This window comes from Protomyctophum parallelum, assembly GCF_964188405.1.
Source record: "Protomyctophum parallelum genome assembly, chromosome: 1".
Lineage (NCBI taxonomy): Eukaryota > Metazoa > Chordata > Actinopteri > Myctophiformes > Myctophidae > Protomyctophum > Protomyctophum parallelum.
In genome coordinates, this window is record NC_139697.1 from 76,157,491 (window position 1) to 76,184,709 (window position 27,219).

The following is a 27,219-nucleotide window of genomic DNA, read 5'->3' on the forward strand; positions in this document are numbered from 1 at the left end:
CTTGCTGACTATCTCGCGATTTTAGCCTGGATTTAGTGTTCACGCCACATAGGCTATACATTGAAGACCACATATAGGCTATAGCCTACATGAAGACCCGACTCCAGCAGCAGAACTGACAGGTAGGCTACAGTACCAAAAAAAAGCCCTATCTTGACCACAGAAACGCCCCTAAAAGACACGGTATCCTACCGTCGGTATACGTGTAACATAGTGTGTATATACAAATTGGCAGATTTTATTTTTTATTTTGCACGTCACTTTCTGACTTTCCAAAGGAAACGTTTTAATGCCTTATTGCTGTGTTGTTGGTGATTTGTGGATTCGTTTTTAGATCAATCAGGGATCTGTTAATAACTTAATACTGTACTGCAGTCTGCAGTTGTTCCCAAATCCACATTTGTTGAGCCCCCATTAGACCCCCATTAGACACTATACTTGATAGGCCTATGTATCAAACAAATTTGGCTAATAATAAATAAATTAACATAATTTCAAACATTAAACCATTTAAACTTCTTCACCTGAACTGAACCAGCTCGGTGAAATAACTCAGTACTCAAAACATGTTAATTGATATCAATTTTATTTATAACTGCCAATGTCATGTAAATGTACAACGCACAAAATGTATGTCACCATAACCAAACATGTATTTCTACTTGATAAACCTTATTTATTGGAAGACGGAGCACTTGCAGCATAGATTTTGAGTCTATAATTTTGTTCTAAATACCTGCAAATTGACAAATTGTACATAACTCCTGTACTGGACGCTTTATCGTATAAAGTAAAGAAAATAAAGAACCAGACCACGTGATTAGACAAAAAGTCTCTGCAAGCTGATAAAAAAAACAAAAAAAAAAACAGTTTCTTACCCAAACTTACAAGTGAAACTTCAGTAGTATTTAACCCATTCTGACCTGAGATCAGATTCATACGAGGTTTCCACATGGACACACACTGGTCTGATTAACCCATTCTGACCTGAGATCAGATTCATACGAGGTTTCCACATGGACACACACTGGTCTGATTAACACGGTTCTGAATGTGAAAATCTGACATAACATTTCTATGTTCCGCATCTAGAGCCATACTGTAAAATAGATTCCAGCCTCACAAGAACTATGCATACATTTCACCTGGGCTGGTGGTGATTCACATTAAATGCCGGCAAAGCCATCCATCCTTTAATCACTTGAAACATGTGAAATTACAAATGTTCAAAAACAGCCTCACAATGCTGTGTTGTGAGATTGTAGATCAGCCATTTTTACAATTGAACATTGTTGTGCGACTAAGTGTATATATTATGTAGGACTTAAGAGGTTAATTACAAAATGATGTAACAATAACTGAACGACTTCTACAAACATCTGTCAAAGGCGTCACAAACTAGAAAATTCGCAATTTAAAAAAATTGCAGAGTGTGGTTGCCGCAGTGGCTTACATATGCCCCTCCCACTAGTATTGCCAGCCAATTACAATTTCAAGTCACGCCTTAGATCATGCGTAAGTAATTCGGAGGGGATTTAACCCCCGAAATTCATGTTTTTGCGACAAACGGTTACATTTCTCGCATTTGCGGCGCCCCCTATGGATGAAAATAGAATTGCTTTTAGAACTTGGTTGATTGAACCACCCCGGACATGTGATTGAAATGTGGGATGGATTGGACATTCCGTTCGTGATTTATGGCATTTTTTGTGCTATAGGCCCCTCCTACTAACTTCGGAAGACGATTACGGCCGAACGATACGCACTTTAAAAATTCTGCAGTTCAGTTTTAATTGGATGGGTCCAGAGATCACGTGTGCCGATTTCTGTGAGATTTGGACAAAATCTGTAGGAGGAAAAGCAAAAAGTGTGTTTTGGACAAAATTCAAAATGGCGGAAAATCTATCATGGCGGAAATGGGCGTGGCCTATATGGGGAGATGCGTCATGACCAAAGGAATCCAGGGAAAAAATAATTTTGATTTTACGACCTACGGTTCAAGTTATAAGTTATAAGAGTTATAAGCCAAAAGGTAAAGTGGGCTGTTATAGCGCCACCATGAGGCCGACCGATAAAATTGTAGGGTTAAATAATTTTAGGGATAATGTTGAATTATCCCTAAAAGTTTTGTAACTATAGTGATTACAGTCTCCGAGGAACAAATACTTGAATGTGAATTTTTGCCTTTTCCCATTCATGTCAATGGGGAAATTTAATTCACTAATAAATTCATATCAATTAAACAATACAACATTTCTCTTAACAAAATACAAGCACACGATTCCCGATTTTTCCGGTCAATTTGACATATGGCTCAAGTGCGTACAGCGTACAGTGTGGGAGGTATAAAGCGTCAAAATAAAGACTACTCCAGTGAAATAATAAAGTGTCACAGTTACAAGAGTCTGGTTGCCCATTCGGGCAACCACACTAATTAATTGTTTACAAACATTGAGACTGGGCGGGTGACTGTTTCATGTAATCAATTCCCAACAGATCTCCAACCCTGCGTTGGTTTCAGTCCATTCAACCTACTCTTGTGTGTAGGCTAGTGAGGTGCACCCTAGGAGACATTTATACTTCAAAGCGCAACAGTGTTGCATGTAGAGAACAGCTGATATACAAGCTCGCATCGCCGTGCACAAACAGGCTCTTCATGAGCCTTCATGAGGAGGTTTGGTTTTGAGGACAATTGCTTTGAATCGCTATTATTGTTCAAACACAACAGAAACCAAGGATTATATATTTCAAGGGCAAGAGATCACAATAAAAATCCTAATCATTCTTCCTCCACACTGGTAGAAAAGCACCATCTGAAAGTTCGATGGTGCATTTTCTACACGTGAGTGCAGTTGGAACTTTTCCATTGCATCTTTTGAGAGGAAGGGTTCTTCTGCTGCCGTTATGCGCACGCATGTTGTTGCATATCAGTGTGACGTCGTATGTTAAGGCGTCTATACCCGAATACTCTATGGTCTATACACACTGGCAGTACCTAAACTCTGCAATGACACAGATGCTTTCCAGGTTTTATATAGTAGAAAACATGTATTTAGATTTTGACAGAACCAGAAGTTGGATTTAAATACTGGCCAGGCAGAGGATAAATTTCCCTAAGTCAACTATTTGATGGAGAAGTTTAAAATAATTTAACAAGCTAGAGCTTGGTTTGCCTGGTGGAGAGGAAGGAACTGTTTGGATTGGAATAACGATAAGTCCTACCTCGGAAACTCCCCGCTGTCAGGTGATAAGAAGCGGGCCTGCTCACTCCTCATGAATTGAAGGATATGAGCTCAGTTTGGGGCTCTCCCAGGTTGGCAGGATTACAGTCACCAGGGGACATACATTACCCTCTAACTGTTTAGAGTGGGGGACAAAAAGTAGAATTTTTATTCACGTCGTTTAAACTGAGGCATGGATTATGAGGTATATCATGAGGTCAATAAGAATACTGTTGATGGATTAGAATGTAATACAGTATTATAGCACAGAACACTCCCTGGAATTAAAAGTAAACTGTCAGATTAATTTCTCTTCAGATAGACCATCTCATGGTACGTAAGTTAATGGTGATCCATAACAATTCACTGTTTACCCTTTTTGGAACTCAAAGAACTGTTCACCATTGACTCAAGTCATTTAGGAGAAAATGGCTACAAATTAAGCATTGCTGTAAAATAAAAAATGTATTCCCCTTATTTCTCTTATTTTTTAACTACCCTACCTGGATCTCTAAAGGGAACTAGGATGTACGATGAGGGCTCGTCTGGTGTTCCAACTTTACTGTCAAAGAGAGAGGTCACTGCCTTCACCGCCTCAATGTCATCACTCATGCTTGGCGTGGCGTCGATCACAAAACAGAGAGCTTTATTAGATCCCTTGGAGATCCCCATCAACCTGACAGAAGAGACATGGAAAACACCTTTTTCACTTCAACCCTATGCATGCCTATTCTGGGGGGAACATTTGCCAAAAATAGCAATCTACAAGCTCAAAGCAGGTCAAAGAGATTTGGTGGTGGTGGTGGTGGAGACAACTAAGTAGCATTTTTATTCAAGTCGTTTAAACTTTTGATGCTACGTGCCACATTTGAGCTTGTAGATCGGCTATTTTTGGTGAAGATTGGAAAAAGAGGGCTGTATAGTTGTAACTGTAATCCGTTTCACCAAGACTGGAGGATTTACGTGGTTAAAGGAGTATAGTTCACACCAAAAAATATTTTCAATTACACACCCCAGCCTTGATTTCATGAGATTTGTGTTTATGTCACATTCCTGAGCCAATAAGTTTGTGACCGGGACAGAATTATCGTTCAGTAGGAGACTCAGTACTGGAGGCTCCGCCAGTCAGACCAGTCTGAAGTTAGTGGTTCTGTACTGTACAAGCCCTCCTTCCTGGCCTGTGTGTGTGTGTGTGTGTGTGTGTGTGTGTGTGTGTGTGTGTGTGTGTGTGTGTGTGTGTGTGTGTGTGTCTGCTCGGAGTCGGACAGACCGACAGGGACACGTATACACAACGTATTGCCAGATGTGCTGCTTCAGAATGGAGATGACCGTGGCTGGAGGTCGGTTTGTCCTTGTTGATCCCGCCTTTTGGCTCAATCCCGCTTGTCCGGTCGGCAGGGCCTCCATGGCTGCATTTCCCTGTTCACAGTTAGATTTGAGAACATACAGTACTAAGTGATCAAATGGTTTAAAATGCCTTTAACCCAGGGGTGTCGAACTCAACTTGGGGTGAGGGCCGCATTGGTCAAAAGGTCACTTGATGGGGGCCACAACCAGTTGCGGACGCACGCTCGATGTCTCAGTCAGTCACTGCTATATCTATCTATCTATCTATCTATCAATCAATCAATCTATCTTGCTATGCTATGCTATGCTCAGACCCAGCCAGCCAGCCAGCTTGAGTGGCGCAACCACTCCGTAAGGGAGTGGTTGCACCACTCAAAAAATCTTCAAAGAACTGAAGAGGCTGGAGATTGGAGAACCTGATTTGGACATGATCTGATGCAGGACAATGTCACTATGACAGAAAGAGAACATGGGTCTGGCCACATTCATTCACCCCATAATCGACTTGTCTTAGACTAAACCATGGGGGGTCTTCAACAGGGGGTCTGGGAATATTAGACAGAAATAGCACAGTAACAAGGTTGAGCTGTTGAAGTGTGAATTGAAGACCCCGGTCTTTCTATACTAAAATGGACCTGAGTTGGCACTGTGCTCGGTGCAAGAAGTCCCAGAGGGAGTGGAAAGTGTGGTGTGGTTAACAAAAGGTGCATACCGGTAGTTATAAAACAATCAAGATGTAATTTGTTAAAAATGTAGTGTTAAATCTACAGTATGTTAGATAATTGTAGTAATTATCTGAGGATAATATAGTTTAACTTGTTGGCATAATCTACAAACAAGTGCTGTTAAAATACTTATCAGGGGTCACCAACATGTCCGTACATGGACAAATGTGTCTGTGGCAAAGACTTGGTCTTGTCCGTGGGAAATTCTAGATTTCATAACACCCACTTCTTTCTTCAGAATATGTATGGCAATTATTTATTATGATACTATATGGCATATTAGGAGTACAACTAGTACTAGTGGTTCTCAAATGTTTTATTTGCAAAGACCCCATTAACTCTGAAAGTGTTCAAATTCATTTCAACACTCTCATAGGTCCATGGTAGGAGAGATAACAGGCACACATTGACCAAAATAACAATTCTTCTACATTATCAACAATTCTACAATTCTACAATTGTGTACTGTAGACTTCTTGTAAATTAAGGTATGCAATGCAGATGTTTAACAATAATGTAACTCTTGAGAGTGTAAAGTGAAACCAAATCCATTCATTTGGTTTCATTTTAACTCTCAAGGGTTAAAGATCTATAAGGGTCCATTTGCTTACCAACTCTCCATCCTTTAGCATGGGGACCACCTGGAACCCCCTCAACCACTAGTGGTCCCCGGACCACTGGTTGAGAACCACTGCTCTGCATCTACCAGACTAGAGAGAGGATGACACTCAAATAATGGCACATTTTGAAAAGGAATTCAAAGATAGACATTTCAACAAGATAGATAAACAGGGAAAATATATTCCCTCATTTGGCCCAACTAGGTTGAGATCTGATGACTAATTTGATTGATTTTTAATCAATCGATGACTGTGAAAGCATATAATTATTCTCATCATTACTATAGTATTTGCATATTATTATTATTCTGGTGAATTAACTTGTTACTTGCTTATTCTCCATACTGATTGATAAGTTGAAGTCCATCGGTTTTGATGTGGGCTGGATGATGAGATCCTATCTGTAGAGGAGAGAACAGGGTGGTGGAGGTGAACGGAGCCTTGTCCTGTAATCAGAAAAAGTCAACCAAAGATCAGGTTTCTATTCAGGATCTCCTCGTGGTGGTCAGTTAAGTAGTAACTAGGAACACACCGAGAATGGAGTGAGGACACTACCTGGAACACTCATAGTCACTCAGTCACGTCGAACTACAGTATGCATGTGGTACGAACAGATTATGTTTTTGCATATTACTGTATAGCCTATATTGTCTTGATTAATTGAATACACACAACCATAATGGCACATGACCTGACTGTGGATCAGGAGGTAGAGCAGGTCGTCCAATGATCCATGGGTCGGCGGTTCGAATCCCGGCTCCTCCTGTCTACATGTTGAAGTGTACTTGGGCAAGACACTGAACCCCAAATTGCTCCCAATGTGCTGGTTGGTACAGGTGTATGAATGTGTATGAATGGTTGAATGTAATGCACAATCTATGTAAAGCGCCTTGGATAAAGGCGCTATATAAATGCATGCACCATTTAGGGTTAACCTTCCAAAAATGTCTGTAACCTTATTTATAACACCCACTATAAACTAGATTTTCCAGGATCTTCCAAGTCCTTAGAGTCTCACTCAAATCAAAATAGCTAAGGCAGTGTAATGAGAATTAAATAGAATTTATTCCCATATTTACAACACGTGTATGGGGGATTTTCAGTCATATACACGCATGAACATTGATCAAACAAACAAAATCAAGGATCAATCCAAAACATCACTCAGTCAACTTCAATCCACATGGCAGTAGAGTGGACAAGTTTTAAAATGTGTCCTTTTACAGTCAGGGATGATGTAAAGGTTATTTACTCAAATCATATATGTAACTAAAGATTTCTGGGAATGTGATTGGCACCGCAGCCTCGCTCGGCCACTAACAACAATATTCAGAAAGACAAGAGGACAAAGCGATAACTTTACTTAATTTGCAAGGGTAAACAACACTGGCCATGATACAAAGACATTTCATCCGGGTTAATTGCGCTCTTGAAAAAATCTTGTATTTCAAACTTTTCCATTCGGTTTGATTTTGCTTGAACAACCTCTGCCATCAACAGCTTTGGAAATCAATTGGAAATGAGTTACAGGAGTGCATTAAAACATGTGACCACAAGAGTTATCTTGACTTATATTTTGTCCCACATGTATGTGAAAATATTTAATCCAGCTTTAAACAAAAACAAAAAAGGTTATAAAATGTCAAAAACCCAACTTCATACAAATAATCTCAAGTTTCTGAAATGAATTATTTTACTTCTATATACACCGGAACATGATCATTCATTGCAACAGGAAATAAACATCTAAACAATAAAGTGGGATGTCCCAGTGAGCAGGAGGCAGCCAATTACTATTACTAGTATTTGTTCTAGGTTAATCCATCAAGAAATAGTGACAAAGCCATCTTTGCTTCAACCTCAAAACAGCATTAATGGCCTTCCTCAATTTGTCTGTCCTTACGTCATCTCTCCCAACCTTGGTGAAATTCCTCATTTGTGTAAACGGATACTATGGGGGTTTCGAAAGATGTAATGAAACATAGTTTGCATGGTTCACCGACAACACCACAGGAATGATGATACATTACCAGCATTTTATTCCACTCGTCCCCCATCTGTGGGTTTATGCCTGATGTATACTTAAGGTAGCTGCATACTACCATTTTAGCTGACAACCTGGGCTAAAGGGTGATGACCTAAAATGTGAGTTTGATACTGCGCTCAACTTTCACCTAAAAGGTGAGTAAGTTATCACCTAGTGAGAGCGGCGAGTCTCTCATCACCGCGGTGTGACATCAGTCACGTCATGTTGCAGTTTTCAGTGGTCACCTTATCACCTAAAACTGGAGTATGAAAAGGCCATAAGTATAATTCAAGCTTTACTTTCACTTGGACTATTGTGCATCCACAGCTTGCACTATAGCTACAAGCATGTAATTGGTTTTTGAAGGTATAGACGTGACATCAAGATCGACAGCACCAGACAAGACCAATCAAATGAATTGACTTACAACAGGTTTGCAATTTTGGGTTTCATACTGTGTATATATATATACAAGGCAATGTTTAGTAAAGAATGATTTGGAAACGATTTAAAATGGGGTAGATGAAGATGATCAGTATTTTTCCTGTCTACACATAATGGCAGTGAGATGAGATTAATAAATCAGAATAACCAACATTAGCACTTGGTCATCACTGACGGACAAGCAGACGCAAGCGAGTAGACAGACTATGGTTAGTGCAGTGGTAAGGTCTGAGGGACATTCAACACATACAGCAAAAATATTATAAATCCACTATACACACACACGCACACACACACACAACACACACACACAGGACCATAGTGCATGGTAAACAGGGAGCAAAAGCTAGTTTCTGAACACCGATCAAATACCAAGAAATTACCAAGAAAGGATTTCAAATAAAGTGCTTTTACACTGCAAGGTTACACTTGGTCGTTAGCCCCAAGTCATTGAGAGATGGAGAGAACGTTTGAGGGTTGGCGATTTACTGGAAGTGGGCTTGGTTCCCCGGAACAATCTTAAAAGGTATTGGAAACATGTTTAAAAAAAACAAAACAAAAAAAGTTATTTGCTTGTTTTGTTGCAGATGGCCCTGTTGTTCTGCCCCGTAGTGATAGAAAGCAGACGATTCTAAATCAGACCAGACCAGTGGTTCTCAAAGTGGGGTCGTGGTAACCCCAGGGGTCCTTGGGTGTCCAGCTAAACCCAGGGGTCCTTGGGTGTCCAGCTAAACCCAGGGGTCCTTGGGTGTCCAGCTAAACTGTTGATAGTTAGGAAACCAAAAGGAACTGTATAGATCTGTAGCTCAAGAGAATATACAAATGGAACCAAAGGGTTCCAATTCTACACTCAAGAGGGGGGGGGGGGTGTCTGTGGCCTAATCATAGGGGCCACAACACAACTGGAGGTCTGTGAAATTAAAACATTTGAGAACCACTGCCAAGTAATACAAGTAATACATTGATTGAAATGCGGCTGCCAGTTTGCTGCTAATGGGACTAAGGTGAATCTGCTTTTGGGAAAGCTAATGAGTGAGGCGAGACGAGGAGTGACACCTCCGTTCTAGAAGCCAGAGGGAGCGAGGATGTTCATGTCTCGCGGTTTCAGTTTGTGGGGCCTCTTCTTCCGCGCCTCCACCGTGGGTATCTCCATGACGGGCGGGGCTGCCTTCTGTGTGGTATCGTCAGCCAGTCGAGTGGCTTGGGCCTTCATCACTTCCATGGCGGAGGGCTTTTGGGCACCGCGGTATGCCTGCAACGCAAAGCCTGCTGGAAAAAAAGAAAATAACAACATTTTAATTAATTAGCAGGAATATTTAACCACTTTAATGCAGGTGTCCCCATTTTGGGCTAATTAGATTAAAACTTTTCTGGAGTGAATGTTGGTGTCAAACAGTTCTATATTATACACACACAGCACATAATACAGTTAACTCTATACATCTTGAATGGGAGACATTGAAGAATAGTTAAAAGGACCATACCAGCCAACTGACTAGTACTACTACAGTATGACTCACACATTAGTGCTGATTTTGTCAAAAGCAAGAGGTGCATTCAAAAGACTGAAAAAGACCTGGAGCTCAAACAGCATCACGAGAAGAACCAAGCTAAAACTGTACAGGACACTAGTGATGCCAGTACTGCTATACGGATGTGAAACATGGACAATGAACAAAGGAGACAACAAGGCAGTTGACATGTTTCATAACAGATGCCTACGAAGAATACTCCGTATACACTGGCAAGATCACGTCAGCACTAAAGACTTGCTAGAAAGAGCTGAGATGAAGCCGCCGAGTGAGGAAGTGAAGCTGCGTAGATGGAAGATGATTGGACACGTACTACGACAGGACCACAAGAATGACTGCCACACAGCATTGACATGGCAGGCACAAGAAGGGAAACAGAGAAAAGGAAGACCAAAGATCACCTGAAGGCGCACCGTTGAGAAAGAAAGACAAGAAGCAGGATGGAAATCATGGACTGAAGTGAGGATTGCAGCAGCTGACCGTGAAAAGTGGAAGCGCTCTGTGACGGCCTTATGTGCCACAAGTGCCTATCCAAGTGGATAGGTAACAGGTAACAGTGCTGATTTTGCAACGTGTTGTGAGTTTATACATCTGCCATTTTCAGCATGCAACCCAGTGTTGCATGCTGACAAAATAAACTGTAGATTTAGTCACCTAAGATCTTATATTTAGTCGACTAAAACTAAAACATTTCAGGCGACTAAAATATGACTAAAACTAAATGAAATTTTGTTCAAAAGACTGACTAAAACTAAATCAAGATTTACTGTAAAAATCAATACTGCAGTCAATTTGATGTTACTGCTGACCAATGTCCAGTCAGTGTTTACTTGTGAGGAAGCAACTGGATACCATTAATTTAATCCTAAATCTCAATGTTTAGCCAGAATGTACTTATTTATTATTATTAATAGTAGTAGTACTAACAATAATTAATATGGTTTTAACACAGAAATGTAATTTCCCCCCAAATTACCTGTCATTGTTTTGTAATGTTTTCTCTGTCTCTCATACACATAACAATTAGACTTTTCCCATACATTGAAAGGCATGGCTTCAAACTCAAACAAACGGAGACAACAAATGATCTTGACCATTTTCGAATCCCTTCAGAAACGGATCAATCATCGTGATTTTGTGTTCAGTACCTACCAAAAGTCATCCTGAAAAGTGATTCCAATATTTTCCAAGTCAGTATAAACCAGCCCAAATTCAGTATTAAGTCAAGTGTATCACACATCACAAGTCCACAGCTTTACATCCCTGGTTGATGAAAAATGTGAATCTGAGTTGTAATAAATGTGCAAGATGGTCTCTGTGACGTTGGTGTAGGGAGGGAAAAAAAAGAATTGGAGCACAGATCACTGTTTGCCTTAGGTTTGAAGGTCATTCAATGGCTCCTTTATTCAAACAGTGTATGGCAATGTTTACACAGACTGCCACCTAACTTGAATTTGTGCTGCAGCTAATTTATAGAAACTGATGGTCAATAACGACACCACTTGTGGTGGATATGCAGCTTTATGGAAAACCTTGTGTGGCGACACAAATATAAATTATTACCGGTAAATATCTCAAACAGGAATCTGATAATTTCATATGGGTGGAAATTATTATTGAAAACCTGATTAACAGAAATTAAATAATTCGTAGTACTTGAAGGCTTTATTCTGAGTTCCCCCCCCTCCCAAATGTTCTTATTGATTAGTTAAGTAGCGACTAGGCATCTCCTCTGATGCAAGTGATGTCGCCAGTCTGCCTTCCCTGTGGAGTGCATAATAACACACTGATGCTGCAGTCTTCACCCCACTGAACAGCCCTGACCAGTCTGTACCCCACTGACCAGTCTGTACCCCACTGAACAGCCACCCTGACCAGTCTGCACCCCACTGAACAGCCACCCTGACCAGTCTGTACCCCACTGAACAGCCACCCTGACCAGTCTGCACCCCACTGAACAGCCACCCTGACCAGTCTGCACCCCACTGAACAGCCACCCTGACCAGTCTGTACCCCACTGAACAGCCACCCTGACCAGTCTGCACCCCACTGAACAGCCACCCTGACCAGTCTGTACCCCACTGAACAGCCACCCTGACCAGTCTGTACCCCACTGAACAGCCACCCTGACCAGTCTGCACCCCACTGAACAGCCACCCTGACCAGTCTGTACCCCACTGAACAGCCACCCTGACCAGTCTGCACCACACTGAACAGCCACCCTGACCAGTCTGTACCCCACTGAACAGCCACCCTGACCAGTGTGCACTCTGCACCCCACTGAACAGCCACCCTGACCAGTCTGTACCCCACTGAACAGCCACCCTGACCAGTGTGCACTCTGCACCCCACTGAACAGCCACCCTAACCAGTCTCCACCCCACTGAACAGCCACCCTGACCAGTCTGAACCCCACTGAACAGCCACCCTGACCAGTCTTCACCCCACTGAACAGCCACCCTGACCAGTCTGTACCCCACTGAACAGCCACCCTGACCAGTCTCCACCCCACTGAACAGCCACCCTGACCAGTCTGAACCCCACTGAACAGCCACCCTGACCAGTCTTCACCCCACTGAACAGCCACCCTGACCAGTCTGCACTCTGCACCCCACTGAACAGCCACCCTGACCAGTCTGCACCCCACTGAACAGCCACCCTGACCAGTCTGTGCAGTGACACAGATCACCCTCAGGCGACCATTCTGAGCTTTTTGCTTAAGGCTAAAATTACCCCAGGTCATGAACGGAGGTAAAAGCCCTCAGTATTAAATCGCTCTTGGTCTTTTTTCTTTTTATTCACTCGAAACATCATTTTATGAACCGTGATCAGCAATGCTTTAGTTATCAGCCGTTAACAGCTGAACTGAATAACTGAGGGGCAGTGTGTGTTTAGACCTCGGACCGAGCAGGAGCTCTCTACAGAACTTAGTTTATTTCCCAGAGAAGGACAGAGACTTTTATTTTCTTTCCCTTTCCTGAACAGTTTTGATTTAATTAATGCCCTGGGAAATGAAGAACCTGTGTTTGTGTCTGTCACTACACCCACACAGCTCTCTCATACAACCCAAGCCTGTTACAATGCGCGTCTGTGTTTACCTGTGGTTGTGGACTCAGATCCCAGGTCAGAGGTTGGCTTATAGTCGAGAGGTCGCGGTCCAAACACGCCCCACCTTTCCACCACTCCACCTCCTGCAGCAGCACCATCTGCTCCACTGTCCCCACTGGCGTTGGAACCCAGACTCATCTCTGACCCTGTGCTACTGAACCAGCTCCTGCACACGCACACACGTTACTAGGGCATATGGCCAACACTGACACAGACAATAAATGGGCAAACACACAGGAATGTAGCAATGCCTTTCTGTCCATTAACATGTGTTTGTGTGTGGATACCGTACCTGCGGTTTTGTTTAGGCGAGCTGTGGGGGGTATTGGAGGGGGTGGACTGAGTGGATGAGGTCTGTTTCTCCTCCTTTACCTCCATGCTCTGAATCTGCATCTTCTGCACGACACAAAAAACATGGTCGTTGAATCCATGGACCATTCACACACTGTACAATCCTGTAGCGTTAAAGGACAATTCCGTATTAACCGTTTTCTTACCTTAATCTGTCTATCCAATAATGAGTGGTAGAGGCAAAACGTTACATACCAACATCCAGAGTGCATCGCAGCTCCGACCGTGCGCGCTGGGTCTTAGGCTAAATCGCTAATTTTGATCGCTCGGACGATCAAAAATATTCAGCTATAGTGTAGATCTAACCTAATACAAACATTAAATGCCATTGACAATGAATGGAGAATTTACGTCATATGTGTCTGCGCAAAAGGTATGTTTGTCCTACAAAAACATTAAATTCCCATTGGCAATGAATGGAGAATTTCATCAATTTCATATGTAAACATTACTAGACGAGCAAATTGGCTATTTCGGTCCTAGACAAAGCAATAGATGATAAAAGCGCCCCTCACTTCACACGGGTGTGATTTTTGTCTTTCATAATGACCAAAGACGTGCAGTGTTTTGCCCCAACAGGGCTTCTGTAACAAGGCGAGCGAGCCCAAGACCCAGCCAGCACGCATGCTCTGAGCTGCGAACCCCTCTGTTTCTCCCCCGCCTCTTACACTCGTTATTGGATATAACAACATAAGATTAAGAAAACGGTTAATCTGGAATAATCTGGCAGACAAATCTGCTACAGGAAAAAGAATATCCATGGATCCACTTTTTTGCTGTATTGTTGAAATTTGTTTGTAACAAACCCTTGGAAATAAATCTTCCACACCAAAGTTCCAGACTAATATCTACTCAGTTATATTAGTTGAACCCCGGAAGCGTTGCAAATAGTCATGTTCGAGCCAAAATGCAGTGGTTTGACAGTACTGATCATACGACTAGATACAAGACAGATGGATTCTACTGAGAGAGTTTATACACAGGTTAATCTATTTTTTTCTATAAATCAAGTTGTGAAGTGGGCCACTCACAATTATTATATAATCGTCTAATCGCAATTATTTGAGCTAATTGCCCATTAGCTTGCATAATCGTCATAATAGTTTCCATGTTGAAAAATGTCAATAGGTTTTCAAACATTTTCAAAAATCTGTGGAAATAACTGATCTACAAGCTCACAACACATTGTGAGCTTTTAGATCGGCAATTTTTGAGGGCCGCTAGCAAGTACTATGCCCAGCATACACATAAAAACCTAAGCTAATAGAAATGCGAAAATGGAAGCCATCGTTCTCACGATAATGAAAATCTAAACATTTTTGTAAAAAAAAATCTTGTTTCAAAAATAATCTGCCTAATGATGATGTCACTGGAAGACGGTTTCTAAACTGCCCACAGCCCTCCTATGAGACACAGACTGAGTAGAAAAAATCGTGCCATTTTATCATGATTATTAGTGAGGACCTATTATATGAAGATAGGTTGAAAAGTGGTCCTTTAAGAAGTGAGGACAGAAGTGAAGATGGAAAAGTGAAGAGGCAGTATATGATAAGAGCGCCCCTCACTTCACACGGGTGTGATTGTTTTAAGTATATTTGTAAGTTATTACATTTGTCAGTAATTTCTTTGTATAATTATGTTTGTCATATCTGCCCTGTGCAACTTCAAGGCCTAAAAGCTAAACAGAAATGTACATTTTGTTCACGTGTTCCAATGACAAAAACACAATAATTATGAAACAAAAGTCATAATCGTGACGGCCCCTCCAAGGATTCTCCGGTGTTGTGTTGTGTGTGCTAATGGGACCAAAGGGAAGTGTAAGGGTCCAGAGATACACATGAGCTGTTATCATGACTTACTGTACAATGTGGTTAAAACAGACAGTTTAAATATCTGAATTATGACCTGGTGTGAATTGCTTGCATTCCAGATAAATGCTTAAATTAATCAAAGGGTGGTTGTTTTGTAGATTTGTAACTTCAGTTGAGGCTAGCTCAATTTGGATTGTAGCTTTGTATATCCATGTCACTGGCTTCCGACTTCCGTTGAACATGAATGGCGTAGCTTTGCATCATGCCAGTGTGAGCACAGTGTCCTTGAGCAAGACACCGAACGACACAAACGTGTACCGTTCCATGTAGAGAGTGCATGTGCCAGGGCCCAGCAGGGGCCCAGGTCTAACGTACCTGGAAGGAGTCCGGCATACGGTGGTGGTATCGCGTCTCCTCCGCGGTGAGTCCCTTGTGTGGAGTGTAGCTAGTGTCAGTGAGGCCAGCCTTCTGCTCAAAGCTGTACATGCTATCATGGGTCTGCTCTACTCGGAGAGAGAGAGAGAGAGAGAGAGGTGTCAAGTTTATTTGTATGTCCCACACTGGACAATTCATATTACAGCAGGTGATGAAAAGAAACTCTAAAAACACAGAACATACAGTAAACTTTACATAAACAAGGACAGACAGACATTATCACAACAACAAACAACAATAATATTACATTTTGAATATGAAGTGCAACCATCCTCCCCACCCACCCCTGAAACTAGACAGCAGCGACCTCCTCTTGCTTCCCTTGTTGATGATGGCACGAATGGAGGTAGGTATGAATGAGCGTGTATATAGCGGCAGAACAGAAAGTGTTTCCAGGCAGTATACAACTTTATTCAACTTTTAAAATAATTCTTATAAATACTACTGCACAAGAACAACATATAATGTAAAGAATACGACTCCACACACCTGCATGCTCCAACAGTGTGTATTATATTGTATTCATTGACATGACAACGTTACATTTACAAGTGCCTACTGTATTACCGCTTATTGGTTAGGATTCACTATGGGAACAGTTTTACAGTGTGCACAACTTATGAAACATTTTACTACTTAAAAGAATACATGTATAATTATATACAGTATATAAAATAAAAAAAGGACATCTCACTAGTGATGAGAGAGTTCATGATGATGGAGGAGGAGGATGCCTTGGTTTTCACTACCGCTGGTGACCTGGTGGGGGCGGTGTCAGACACTGTGGTCTGGCTCGAGGAAACAACAGCCCCATCCTCCTGCAAAACACACACCATGGGAAATAAGAACTTAACCACTAAACCACCTGAACAAATAGGTTGCATATTACAGTATATTATATTATCATTAATACAGCACTAGTATTTAGAATTGTTCCATATGGACTTTAATATATTATGCTTCTTTGAAGCAGTTTTTATAGTTCATTTTTATAGCATCTGTGTATCCATGTATTGTGAATTTGTGTTGTCTTTTTAATCATTGCACAAAATAAGTTTCCAAAAGGAAAAATAAAGTTCTTTGAAGTTGAAGTTGTTGAGCGGAGTCCCTCATGGCTCTATACTAGTGTCTTCACTGTCTTGTCTAATGTCTCTCCACATTAAATACCGACGCTGAAAATAGCCGATCGACAAGCTCACAACCTGTCACAATGTGACATGTTGTGGGCTTGTCGATCTGCTATTTTCTGCAAATGTTTTTCCAGCATACGGTTGCTGGGGTTTAAGTGATTAAGAGAGCTAGGAGAACCACGTTTTCCCCCCTTACCCAGGTTCTGGAACGGCCAAAGCAATCCAACTCACAAAACACAAACCAACAAATCTTTGCTAAATCAAAGTATTTCACATGTATTGTTCTGCGTAGCCCCAGTCGTTAAGACTAGCTGCTGTGTTTGGATTTCAGATTTGTTAATTATATTTCCGTGTAGTATAAATATGTATGGGTTCGTCCGCTAACCTCGGACAGGTTAGAAAACTTCCTCTCCGGTATGATTGGCCGTCTCCACAGGTTGTTTATGCTGAAGTCAGGAGGGGTGGTGGACATGGGAGCCTCCAGGTTGTCGTCGTAGCTGAAGGCTCGACGGGACATCCCGAGAGACATCCCTCCCATGCCTTCTATGGCTGTGGACAGGAGAGCAGTGATTATCAACCTGTACAGACCCCAGGAAGAATAGTCTCCACTACAGTGTAGACTAATGGGGATCCTTAATAGACTAAACTAAACTACGAGAGGAAGGGACATCCCTCCCATACAGGAGCCTTCTATGGCTGTGGACATGAGAGCAGTGATTATTAGAGATGTCCCGATACTGTATCGGTATCAGAAAAGTATCGGTATCGGCCCTTATTTGTCATATCGGGGAATATCGGTTTCGACACTGTGGCAAGTAAATAAAATGTTGGGGCATGTGGAGTTTGCCCAAACTGCTATAAACACAACACGAGATATATAGCTAGATAGCTATAAACACAACACTGGTATCGGTTAACACAGAAATGGTCGGGATCGGATCGGAAGCGATAGGGACATCCCTAGTGATTACCATCCTGTACGAGAGGCAGGGACATCCCTCCCATACAGGAGCCTTCTATGGCTGTGGAGATGAGAGCAGTGATTATCATCCTGTTGAGATGGGGACCACAAGTGGGCTATGAGGATATTAGTCAAATCATTCAAATCATTGAATAATCACTAAGATTGTAATGTTAGGATAACATAAATATTGATTATGTAGATGAATGTATGTAAAGGAAAATGCCTTTACAACTTTTTTTCATTTCATTGTGATACCAATAAGAACTTACCAATAAGTATACTACGTTAGTCCCATTGATCCAAGTCAGAACACAATCGATTGACTGAATGATGATTAAAATAAACATGCTCTGAAAATCCCCACCCATCTGAACACTTCCGGCTGCCGGTGGTCAGATGGGTGGGCCACGAAAGCTTTTAAAATGTTCAAGTGGGCCCTGTCCCAAAAGAGCTTGAGATCCCCGGACATCGTAGAGGACACTTGGCACTGTGGCAGTTAGAGACGTTGGAACATCTGGCTCGAGAGGGACTATTTCCTGGTTAATGTGATCTCCGTGTACATACAACGGTGTAAAAAACAAGCACTGACAAAGCCGTTCCCACTGCTTTGAAAACCAAGTCAGATGCCATTCCTCAATATGAGTAACGAGGATTTCTGCTGTTTAATGTGTAAGCTTAGCCTACTGTGGGCATTCTGCACTTAATAGTTAACTTACATCATGTGGGGTGTGGATGTTCTGCTGTGTACTCTCACTATTAATTGTTTAAAATGGGCAATATGTCATTTATAACTGCCAAAGATTTAATTGTTCATCAAGGACTCAGATTTACAAACCAGAGACAACTGAAAAGGGGGAATCATGTGAGGAAATCCTCAGTGTCAAAGAGTGCACAAATGTGACCAACTGAAACAAATGTTTTTGGAATAATCCTGATTGTCTCTTATGGAGGTTTTGGGGAGTTTGTTGCTGTATACTTTGTTGTATAAATACATATACGTTTGGGGGTCGTTGGCAGGAAAATGATTGAGAAGCACTGAGATACAGGATACAGAACCACTACGCACCTGGTAAGTCTCTGGAGCCGGACATGTTTCTGGTGAGTTCTGAACAAGGTCTACAAAGACAGGGCCTAGAAAGAGAGAAATGTATTTGTTTAATTATTAAAATCTGACCTCCTTCCTATGTAGAGAGGGAACAAAGAGCCTGTGTCTGTCTCTTCTGTTTGACTGAATGAATGACACAAAAGGCAAAGTTTAACTGTACAGGCTGAAAGCTGTAACCTGGAACCTGCCAGGGAAAATGAAACAAGACTCCAACAACAAAAACAACAACCAATTGTTGCTGCCAGGCAATGAAAGCTGTACCGTTAAGACTTATGTTGATGTTATTGTGTGCTTGGCAACACCGACAAAACACTATTTTGAGTATATGCATTTCTTGACTGTGTAAAGACACTTTGGTTAAAATCGAGAGAATAATAAAAAAAAGAGATGATTGAGGTTTGCGTTGAAAAGGTCTAAGGTGAAGAGCCTAATCGAGATACGAAGAAGAAGAGATGTTGGTGCAGGCAGGGTTTTCACTCTCAGTGCATTTGTTTCATTTATCCACGTACTGTGGCAACTTTAGTTTTTCATGACCACAATTCAACCAGCCATTGTTCTACATCGTGGAATAGAATATAGGATGCATTAAACTAATACGGATACAGTAACATATCTCATATGCTGTTCTTTGTTGAATACTGTACAAGTAAATTAATTTCGGTTACATCCCATCTGCTTTTATTTTTTAGATATTTTAGGGGCTTTTCTGCCAAACAGTACAGCCTTATATTTAAAAATAATGTGTCATTTGTTTGCAATATGTGTATTGCATATTTTGTTGGGTAAAAAATTGCACATGCACGTGCAAGAAGAAATAGTGTGTGTGAATCTGTGATGTCCCACAGTTTACATGATTCAGCAGATTTGCATGACAACTGCATTAGTCAAAACAGTGCCAGTATGAGTGAGTCAAAGGGTGTGGAATATATGACCAGTGACAGACCATAGTCACAAAATGGTCACACTTTATTATATCAAGGAAGCAGGATTTTTTTATTCAATGTCCCCTGCTTGAATAATCTATCTATATGTACGGGAATAATACAAAAAAACTTTAATTATAAATTATTTAGATTCCTGACATTAGTATTGTACTGTATCAATGTCTGTTAGAAGTAGACTATACAATACTGTACATAGGTATTACTCTAAATAGGAAACCTGCACCTAATCATTTGGAGGGGTCAAGAAGAGCCAAGCCTCTTTGATGTTTATTTTGGCAAGTTATGGATCAAAGCCAAACCGAGCGCTCAATTAATTTGCAGGCAAATATTAAACTTCATGCCAGGGATTAACAACTATCCTTTTGAACTGCTATGAGTGCATACTTTTTACACATGTGACCCCAGTGACACATCACTATTACAACCACTGTCTGCTATTATCCCCAGGCAGGCGATAGATATTGCAGTATCAAATGCCAAAGCCAAATGATTATACAAGCAAAATAGCAGATCTACAAGATCGTAGATAGGCTATTTTCGACAAAGAGGTTTGGTGTAGACAGGGAAAGTAAAAGCAGACAAAGTACAGATAGGTCAAGTTTACTATTGACAGTTAATGGTTAAATGTTTGAAAATACACATTAACATGAATCCAATGTACACTGATGACAGTGCAGTCAAACAAAGAAATCTATGAAAAGGTTTAATATGAAACACAATTTTATACAATATGTGATGGGGGTCCCTGCTTCATCTCTCTCTCAGCTAAGGGGTCCTTAGATCCAAAAACAAGACCCCTGGAGTAAATGACAGTCTCCACAGCCAGGCCATCTAGGCCTAGCATTCCCATACTTGATCCTACTGCTATATGATATGCCTGAGGCACTCTTGTCTTTATTATTACACACATTATATTTGATATAGGTATGTTTTGATATTTGATATTTTTTACTCGTAAACATTGCAATGTGTGTGAAATAATTTGACCCACCCTTTTACACCCTGTGAATTTGTGATGTGAAATGTTTGAGTTGAGGTGCTGCCACAGTGACGGTACTTTGTTTGGGATTTGGTATTTTGGTTTGAACTACCGGTACTCCCTCTAAGCAGGGGGACAAAATATAAACTAGCATGTTGTGATTTGAGAAATGCAGAGGTCAACCTTGGACTTAGAGAGGACAAACTGGTAGGCAGGTGGGAAGCAGACAGACAGTATCAGACCGTAGACTAGACAGAGCAATACCTACCAGTGCTTGTAGAGGTGTTGTGTGTGGAATGAGTGGAGTGGCTGGTGAAGTTGCCGCTACAATAGGCTGGGTTGTTCTGTGTCAGTCACACACACCTTATGGCAGTGCATCGTGGGTATAGCGGCCGGGTCAGGGAAGCAGCTGTGGAGTGGAGAAATCAGAAATCGGCGGTCAGGCAATCAGTGCTGTGTCGTGATGATAGCATCACATCTTCATATCCAAAATAAAATTCCAAATTAGAAAAATGGTGTCTTGTAAAGTAAACTATACATGATTAGAACATGCGACAATGAAAGTCTGTAGACTCTATATCCAGTCATTTTGGGTCTTAAAGGACCATGTCACCACTTTTCAACCTATCTTCATTTAATTAGTTCTCACTAATGATCATGATAAAATAGCAACATCTTTTTTCCTACCTATTACTTATCTGTTTCTCATGGGAGGGCTGTGGGCTGTTCAGAAACCCGTCAAAACAGTGACATCATCAATAGGGAATCCAAGCTAATAGAAAATGCCGGCTTTCTATTCCTGAAAAGTTGCAATGCAAAAATGGAAGCTATCGTTCTACCGTTAATAAAAATCAAAATGTTATATATATATAAATCTTATTAAAAAAAATCTGCCTAATGATGATGTCACTGGTGTGAGTAGATTTTTTTTTCCTATTTTATCATGAACATTAGTGAGGATAAAGTATATAAAGATATGTTGAAAAGTGGTGAAGTGGTCCTTTAAACAAGAAGTTGAAGGATAAAATTAAGTCTGATATTGATGTACCGTACATATTCACATATATATATATATGTATAGGCTTCTTTGCATTACTTAAGATAATTACAAAAATATATAATATATAACGTATATATATTTGGACAAAATAGGCAAATTTTACATCGAGGTGCCCAGAGCAGATGTCCCTATGTGCCAAGTCTGCCCAACTATCCTGTATCCGATTGGACTGGAGGATTACTTCATGTCGGGTGGGATTATTACGTAATAGCATGTGCCAGCAGATCGATGTACATCGAACATTGTATTATTTGTTCCTGATCGATTAAATACTTAACAGATTTAAAAATATATATATACATCTAGGCTGGTAACCTATGTAAGGCACCAACCATTAAAATAACATACCGGTACATTAAAACAACGAATTGAACGTATATTGCCATTGCGGGTCATTGCCAAGACACTTGACTACAGGCAACAATAAACAACGGTTGCCCTAGCTGGCTCTCTAGTAGTAATTTATATAAATAAATATTAATTTCAGAGTGCATCAGATCAACATTAAAATGTGTGTTAAGAATTATGTGACACTGTGAGACCAGATGTTTTATTATTCGATGAAAGGCCCAAGTTCAACTGTCTAGGTTGTGGTGACGAAGCAGCCATCAAGAGCTGGACAAAACACTGGCATCCTCCTAAATGTCGCTCACAGAAAATGGCAGATCTACAAGCTCACAACGCGTCGCACCGCGACGTGTTGTGAGCTTGTAGATCTGCCATTTTCTGCCATCCTCCTAAAAAACTGATAGTTTGGTTACACATGGGAAAGGGAAACCGTTGGTTGGTAACTATGCTGAGGCTCATCACGTTATGTGTAAAACTTCATCTTCTCCACTTACCTCTAATGGCGGACTGACCGCACGCTAGCAGGACACAGATGGCCGTGAGCTGTCTCTGTCGACGGCGAAGAGGCAGTTGTACGTACGGAGTCTCAGACACACGGCCGCGGCGGCCATTCTAGTCTATCCAACAAAACTATAATAAAATGAGGGGATGTTTCTTTCCGGCCGCTAGCTAAATAACTCCTGTACGTGGCTTGATCTCGCGACTCGCGAGACTAGCTAGGTCAGTGGTTCTTTTGTTCAGTCTCTGGTTCGTTGCTAGGGAACAAGCTCGAGGTCCATGAGATCCAACCCAACTTCCTCCTGTTCGCCCAGTCTGCTCTGAGTCTGGACTGGTACAAAATGAAATTAATCGGAACCTTCAACCTCTCCCTCCTCAAATAAGGTTCCTCTTCGTAGGCTTAATGCGTGAAGTCTGACAGTCTGATGCAATAATAGCCAATCAATTTTCATTTCAAAGCTAGGCTACACTACAATACAGGAGCAAGTGGACATGCTATGTGCAGAGCAGAGAGCATGAAACAGCACCACCTGCTGTAGGTCCCATGTTAAGTAAGCACCACCAGTTGCTGGCTTGTTTTTATTTTTGTGATTAATCTTTTTGTGACACATGTGCGTTTCCTTGCATCCGGCATGGGCACAAGAGGTCATTTTTTGTTGCCACCCCCTAGTTTTTCTCTGAAATGACACCTCTGAAGGCAACAGACAAAACATTCATAATATTATAATGTTTCACTATATTTAGATGTAGAAAAATCCGTGGAGTGGTACCCTGTAGGCCAGGTGTAGTGTATAGGCGATCAATGCTGAGGTGTCAAGCTGCACTTAATGTGACAGCTCAGCTATGGCTGCACCCAGCGGCCCAGGGCACCCCTCCGTGGATTCGTCTATGGGTGAAGCGTTCATAGAAGCCAGGCCAGGTTAAGGTCTATATGGCTCCACATCCAGGTCCTCTGTGAACAATGCAAGTTGGGAATGCATTGTATCATGCAAATGTGTATTGCGTATGCCCATATACAGTATGTACAGTAGGCTATGTATGTTTGCCCATATATGGGCATATTGTTCAGATAGGCTGTTCAGGACAACCACCAATCCAACTGACTTCTCACCGGCTCCCCAGTCAATTGCTTCCTCGACAATACGCACATCAAGTCTGAAGTCAATCGCACGCACGCACGCACACATGCACGCACGCAAAGAGTGAGAGAGAGAGACTTCACACGTTTATAGATAGATGTTTGTGTGTGTGGATCTGCATACTTGGGCAAAATGTCACGGGATATACGTACAGATAAACTCTGTCCCTTCGGTGCCATGTGGTAAAGAAGTGAGTTAGATGCAGAACAGGTGATGTCAGCAAGTTCCAGCGTCACATTGTGATTGGCTGAGAGGCTATATGACATGCATTGGTGAACCAAGGGAATTTATAAGCAGAATGTCTGAAGGTGTTATGGAGCACAAAGTGTAAACCACATGCCTGTACTGACATCTGTCTGAATTTGCTTCTGGGTGTATTTCTAGATATTTAGTGACAGCTAAGAATCTACATTATTTGGTTCTCTGTAACCACAGCATTTTCATTTAAAAAATGAATCGTATGTTTGGCCGAGGCTCGACCACAAAAACCAAGAATGCACAACCCACCCTCACAGACTGCATAGGAAACGTGGACTCTCGAGCTGAGTCCATTGACAAGAAAATTGCCAGACTAGATGCTGAACTGGTGAAGTACAAGAATCAGCTGAAAACAATGAAAGATGGGCCTTCAAACAACATGGTGAAGCAGAAGGCAATGAGAGTCCTGAAGCATAAGAAAATGTATGAGGGCCAGAAAGACAACCTCATGCAGCAGTCATTTAACATGGAACAAGCAAACTACACAATCCAGACTCTCAAAGACACTAAAACCACAGTTGACGCCATGAAGACAGGTGCCAGGGAAATGAAGCAAGCATACAGGAAAGTGAACATCGACCAGATCGAGGATCTTCAGGACCAGCTGGAAGAAATGATGGCAGACGCCAACGAGGTGCAGGAGACACTGAGCAGAAGCTACGGCATGCCCGAAATAGATGAAGACGACCTGGAAGCGGAGCTTGATGCCTTGGGCGATGAGCTGCTGCTGGATGACGATAGCTCCTACCTGGATGAGGCCTCCTCGTCGCCATCCATCCCAGAGGGCTTGCCCAGTGACATGACCACCGACAAGGATGGCGCTCTGGTGGATGAATTTGGCCTTCCACGGATTCCTGCAACCAGTGTGTAAATGATCTGCATTTTGTGGTGAATTGCATATAGAGAGCAGAAAAGGCGGCATGATGCACGTTTCAGAAAGAGCATGTGGTTTGTATGCATTTATTCCGTAGTGAGGAACCCTAAACCTTAGTTAGGAATGCATTCAGTTAGTTTGCACTGAATGTATTAATTTGACCTAATCACTCAAGACAGATTCAGAGCTCCACAGCTGAATCTGTCAGCAACTCTGTGTTACGTGTAGAGTTTAGTTTGTTGTTAGTAGGAATGAAAACAAAGACGCACCACAGGGATGGGAGGGCTGAAAGAGAGTGAATGGGCCGATATCCGGTCTCTACACGGGCAGTACCCCCCCTTTTTTCACACTTTTTTGCCGATGGTTCCCAGATTGGATTTGACCAGACCATCCATCCTTCCATCTTCAACCGCTTATCCGTAGTCAGGTCGCAGGGCAACAGCTCTACCAGAGAACGAGGCGTTCCAAGGCCAGTGAGTAATCCCTAGCTCCTGCTGCGCCTTGGACTACCCCAGGATATCCTCCCAGTGGGACGTGCTTGTATTTGTGACCTTATTCTTTCGGTCATGACCCCACTTCATGACCATATGTGAGAGTATGAACGATGATTGCTCGGTAGACAGATTTAGGTAGGTAGATTTGACCAGACCAATGGTTGAATCTCATGTGATTTACACCATTGGACCCATATCGAATTCATTGACCCTAGGTTGCCATTTTCAAAATGGCCAGCCTGCACCATTCCATTCAATGTAGCCAAGCCCAATATTTGCATTGCATTGATTGATTGATTGAAATATTTATTAACAAAATTACAATACATTTGTATTTACACCATTGGACCCATATCGAATTCATTGACCCTAGGTTGCTATTTTAAAAATTTCAAGAGCCAGCCAACATTCCATTCAATGTAGCCAAGCCCAATATTTGCATTGCATTAATTGATTGATATATTTATTAACAGAATTACAATACATTTCAAGCACAAACTCAATACAAAGACTGTTTGTATTGTTTGTACTGTTTGTATTGCAAGTGTACTTCTCAGTGAAAGGGAAAAAAATCACACACGTGTGAAGTGAGGGGCTTCTACTATGATGTCACTGCTTAAAGCAAACATTAAAAGCCCATAGACATGGCTGCCACATATGGCAAAGTCACTTTCATTGCAGATTCACTGCCACTATATATACACTACAACAGTGGTTCCCAAGTGGGGTCCGGGGACCCCTAGGGGTCCTTGAGAGAGTTCCAGGGTGTCCCCAGCTAAATGATAGTTAGGAACCATTAACCAAATGGACCCTTTATGGGTCTGTAACTTGTCTCAGATAGTGTACAAATGGAACATTTCAACCCTGAAAATGGTTGAGAATCACTGCTAGAGCTGTAAAACCTTCTCTTATGGGGGTCCCTGGCATATATTTTCAAATGGGGGGTCCGCAGCCTAATGAGTATAATTTTGGCGGTCCTTGACATGAAAAGGTTTGGGAACCCCTGCATTACAAGACATGAATGCAGTGTTATTAAATGATCTCTACAATGACAAGTCATGCCTGTCATTCGTCAGTGTCATCCGCCGTAAATAGCAGACCTACAGTACAAACTAACTAGCTTAGCTTGTAGGATGGCTATTTCCGGCACGCAACACTGATGAAGTATGGATAGGGCTTAAACAGCAAGGCATTCAAGGTCCACATAGCACAGATGCATGTAAACATACAACACATATTGTGGGTGCTCTCTGCTAAATTCTGTAACAAGCAGGGGTCATCGCCATCTTGGCTTGTGGTGGACATTTTTGTCAACATATTGTTTTTGCCATGAGTGGACAATAATATTACCAGAAACACAAATAGATCACTGAATAAAACAGGTCTGTAACTCTGATGCCTAGAAAATGAATTTCGTTCCCGCGTCATGGGCACTACTCATTCAATGCATTTTTTCATAGATAATACCCTTCTGAACTTTGGGTTAAAAGTTATACTCATAATATCCTGCAGTATTTTGTCACAGGCCAGAAATGTATATAAAAGTATATAACCAAAAAACGAAAATCTTGTGCTGCTGTTTTTGCTTGTAAAATGTGTTATATTGATTTTGGCAACACAACATTTTTATATGTCATAAATACATATACCTAACATCTGAAACAAGTACTGGTGCCTTAGTTTACTCATATGTGAATCTAGATCATGAAATGTAGCAAATTTGTAAAAAAAATAAAAAATAAACGCTTCAACTAACGTTATTGGCACCCAGCACAATGAAACATACACATAGTAAATTTAGCCAAA

At 41.5% G+C, this 27,219-nt stretch overlaps 2 protein-coding genes and 1 pseudogene across 4 annotated transcripts in view; 1 reads left to right on the plus strand and 2 right to left on the minus strand.

Moving 5' to 3' along the window:
• The window catches only part of LOC310854970, a 32,677-nt pseudogene extending 26,196 nt beyond the window's left edge, over positions 1-6,481 (minus strand). Inside the window, exons 1-4 of the transcript in view lie at positions 6,469-6,481; positions 4,496-4,640; positions 3,725-3,897; positions 3,351-3,357 (exon numbers count right to left, since the gene is read on the minus strand). The product of the transcript in view is annotated as an uncharacterized misc_RNA (transcript). The remainder of the gene's footprint in view (positions 1-3,350; positions 3,358-3,724; positions 3,898-4,495; positions 4,641-6,468) is intronic.
• Positions 6,482-7,257: 776 nt separating this feature from the next.
• LOC310875261 (putative monooxygenase p33MONOX) lies at positions 7,258-22,944 on the minus strand. 2 transcript variants are annotated; one of them, XM_083788440.1, is made up of 9 exons: positions 22,645-22,944; positions 21,011-21,151; positions 18,781-18,845; positions 17,136-17,299; positions 16,315-16,438; positions 15,561-15,688; positions 13,316-13,419; positions 13,014-13,189; positions 7,258-9,649 (listed from the first exon to the last, which is right to left on the minus strand). In XM_083788440.1, the coding sequence occupies exons 3-9, from the start codon at positions 18,803-18,805 to the stop codon at positions 9,447-9,449; spliced, it is 924 nt and encodes a 307-aa protein (XP_083644566.1). In that variant the 5' UTR covers positions 18,806-18,845; positions 21,011-21,151; positions 22,645-22,944; the 3' UTR covers positions 7,258-9,446. The 2 variants fall into 2 exon arrangements, with proteins under 2 accessions (XP_083644566.1, XP_083644565.1); XM_083788439.1 differs by having other exon boundaries at positions 7,258-9,652; positions 22,645-22,935.
• A 1,294-nt stretch (positions 22,945-24,238) lies between these two features.
• Positions 24,239-24,916, plus strand: LOC310854979 (charged multivesicular body protein 5-like; the record flags this gene model as incomplete). Its single annotated transcript, XM_083759768.1, has 1 exon — positions 24,239-24,916. The coding sequence occupies one exon, from the start codon at positions 24,239-24,241 to the stop codon at positions 24,914-24,916; it is 678 nt and encodes a 225-aa protein (XP_083615894.1).
• Between the last annotated feature and the right edge of the window lie 2,303 nt (positions 24,917-27,219).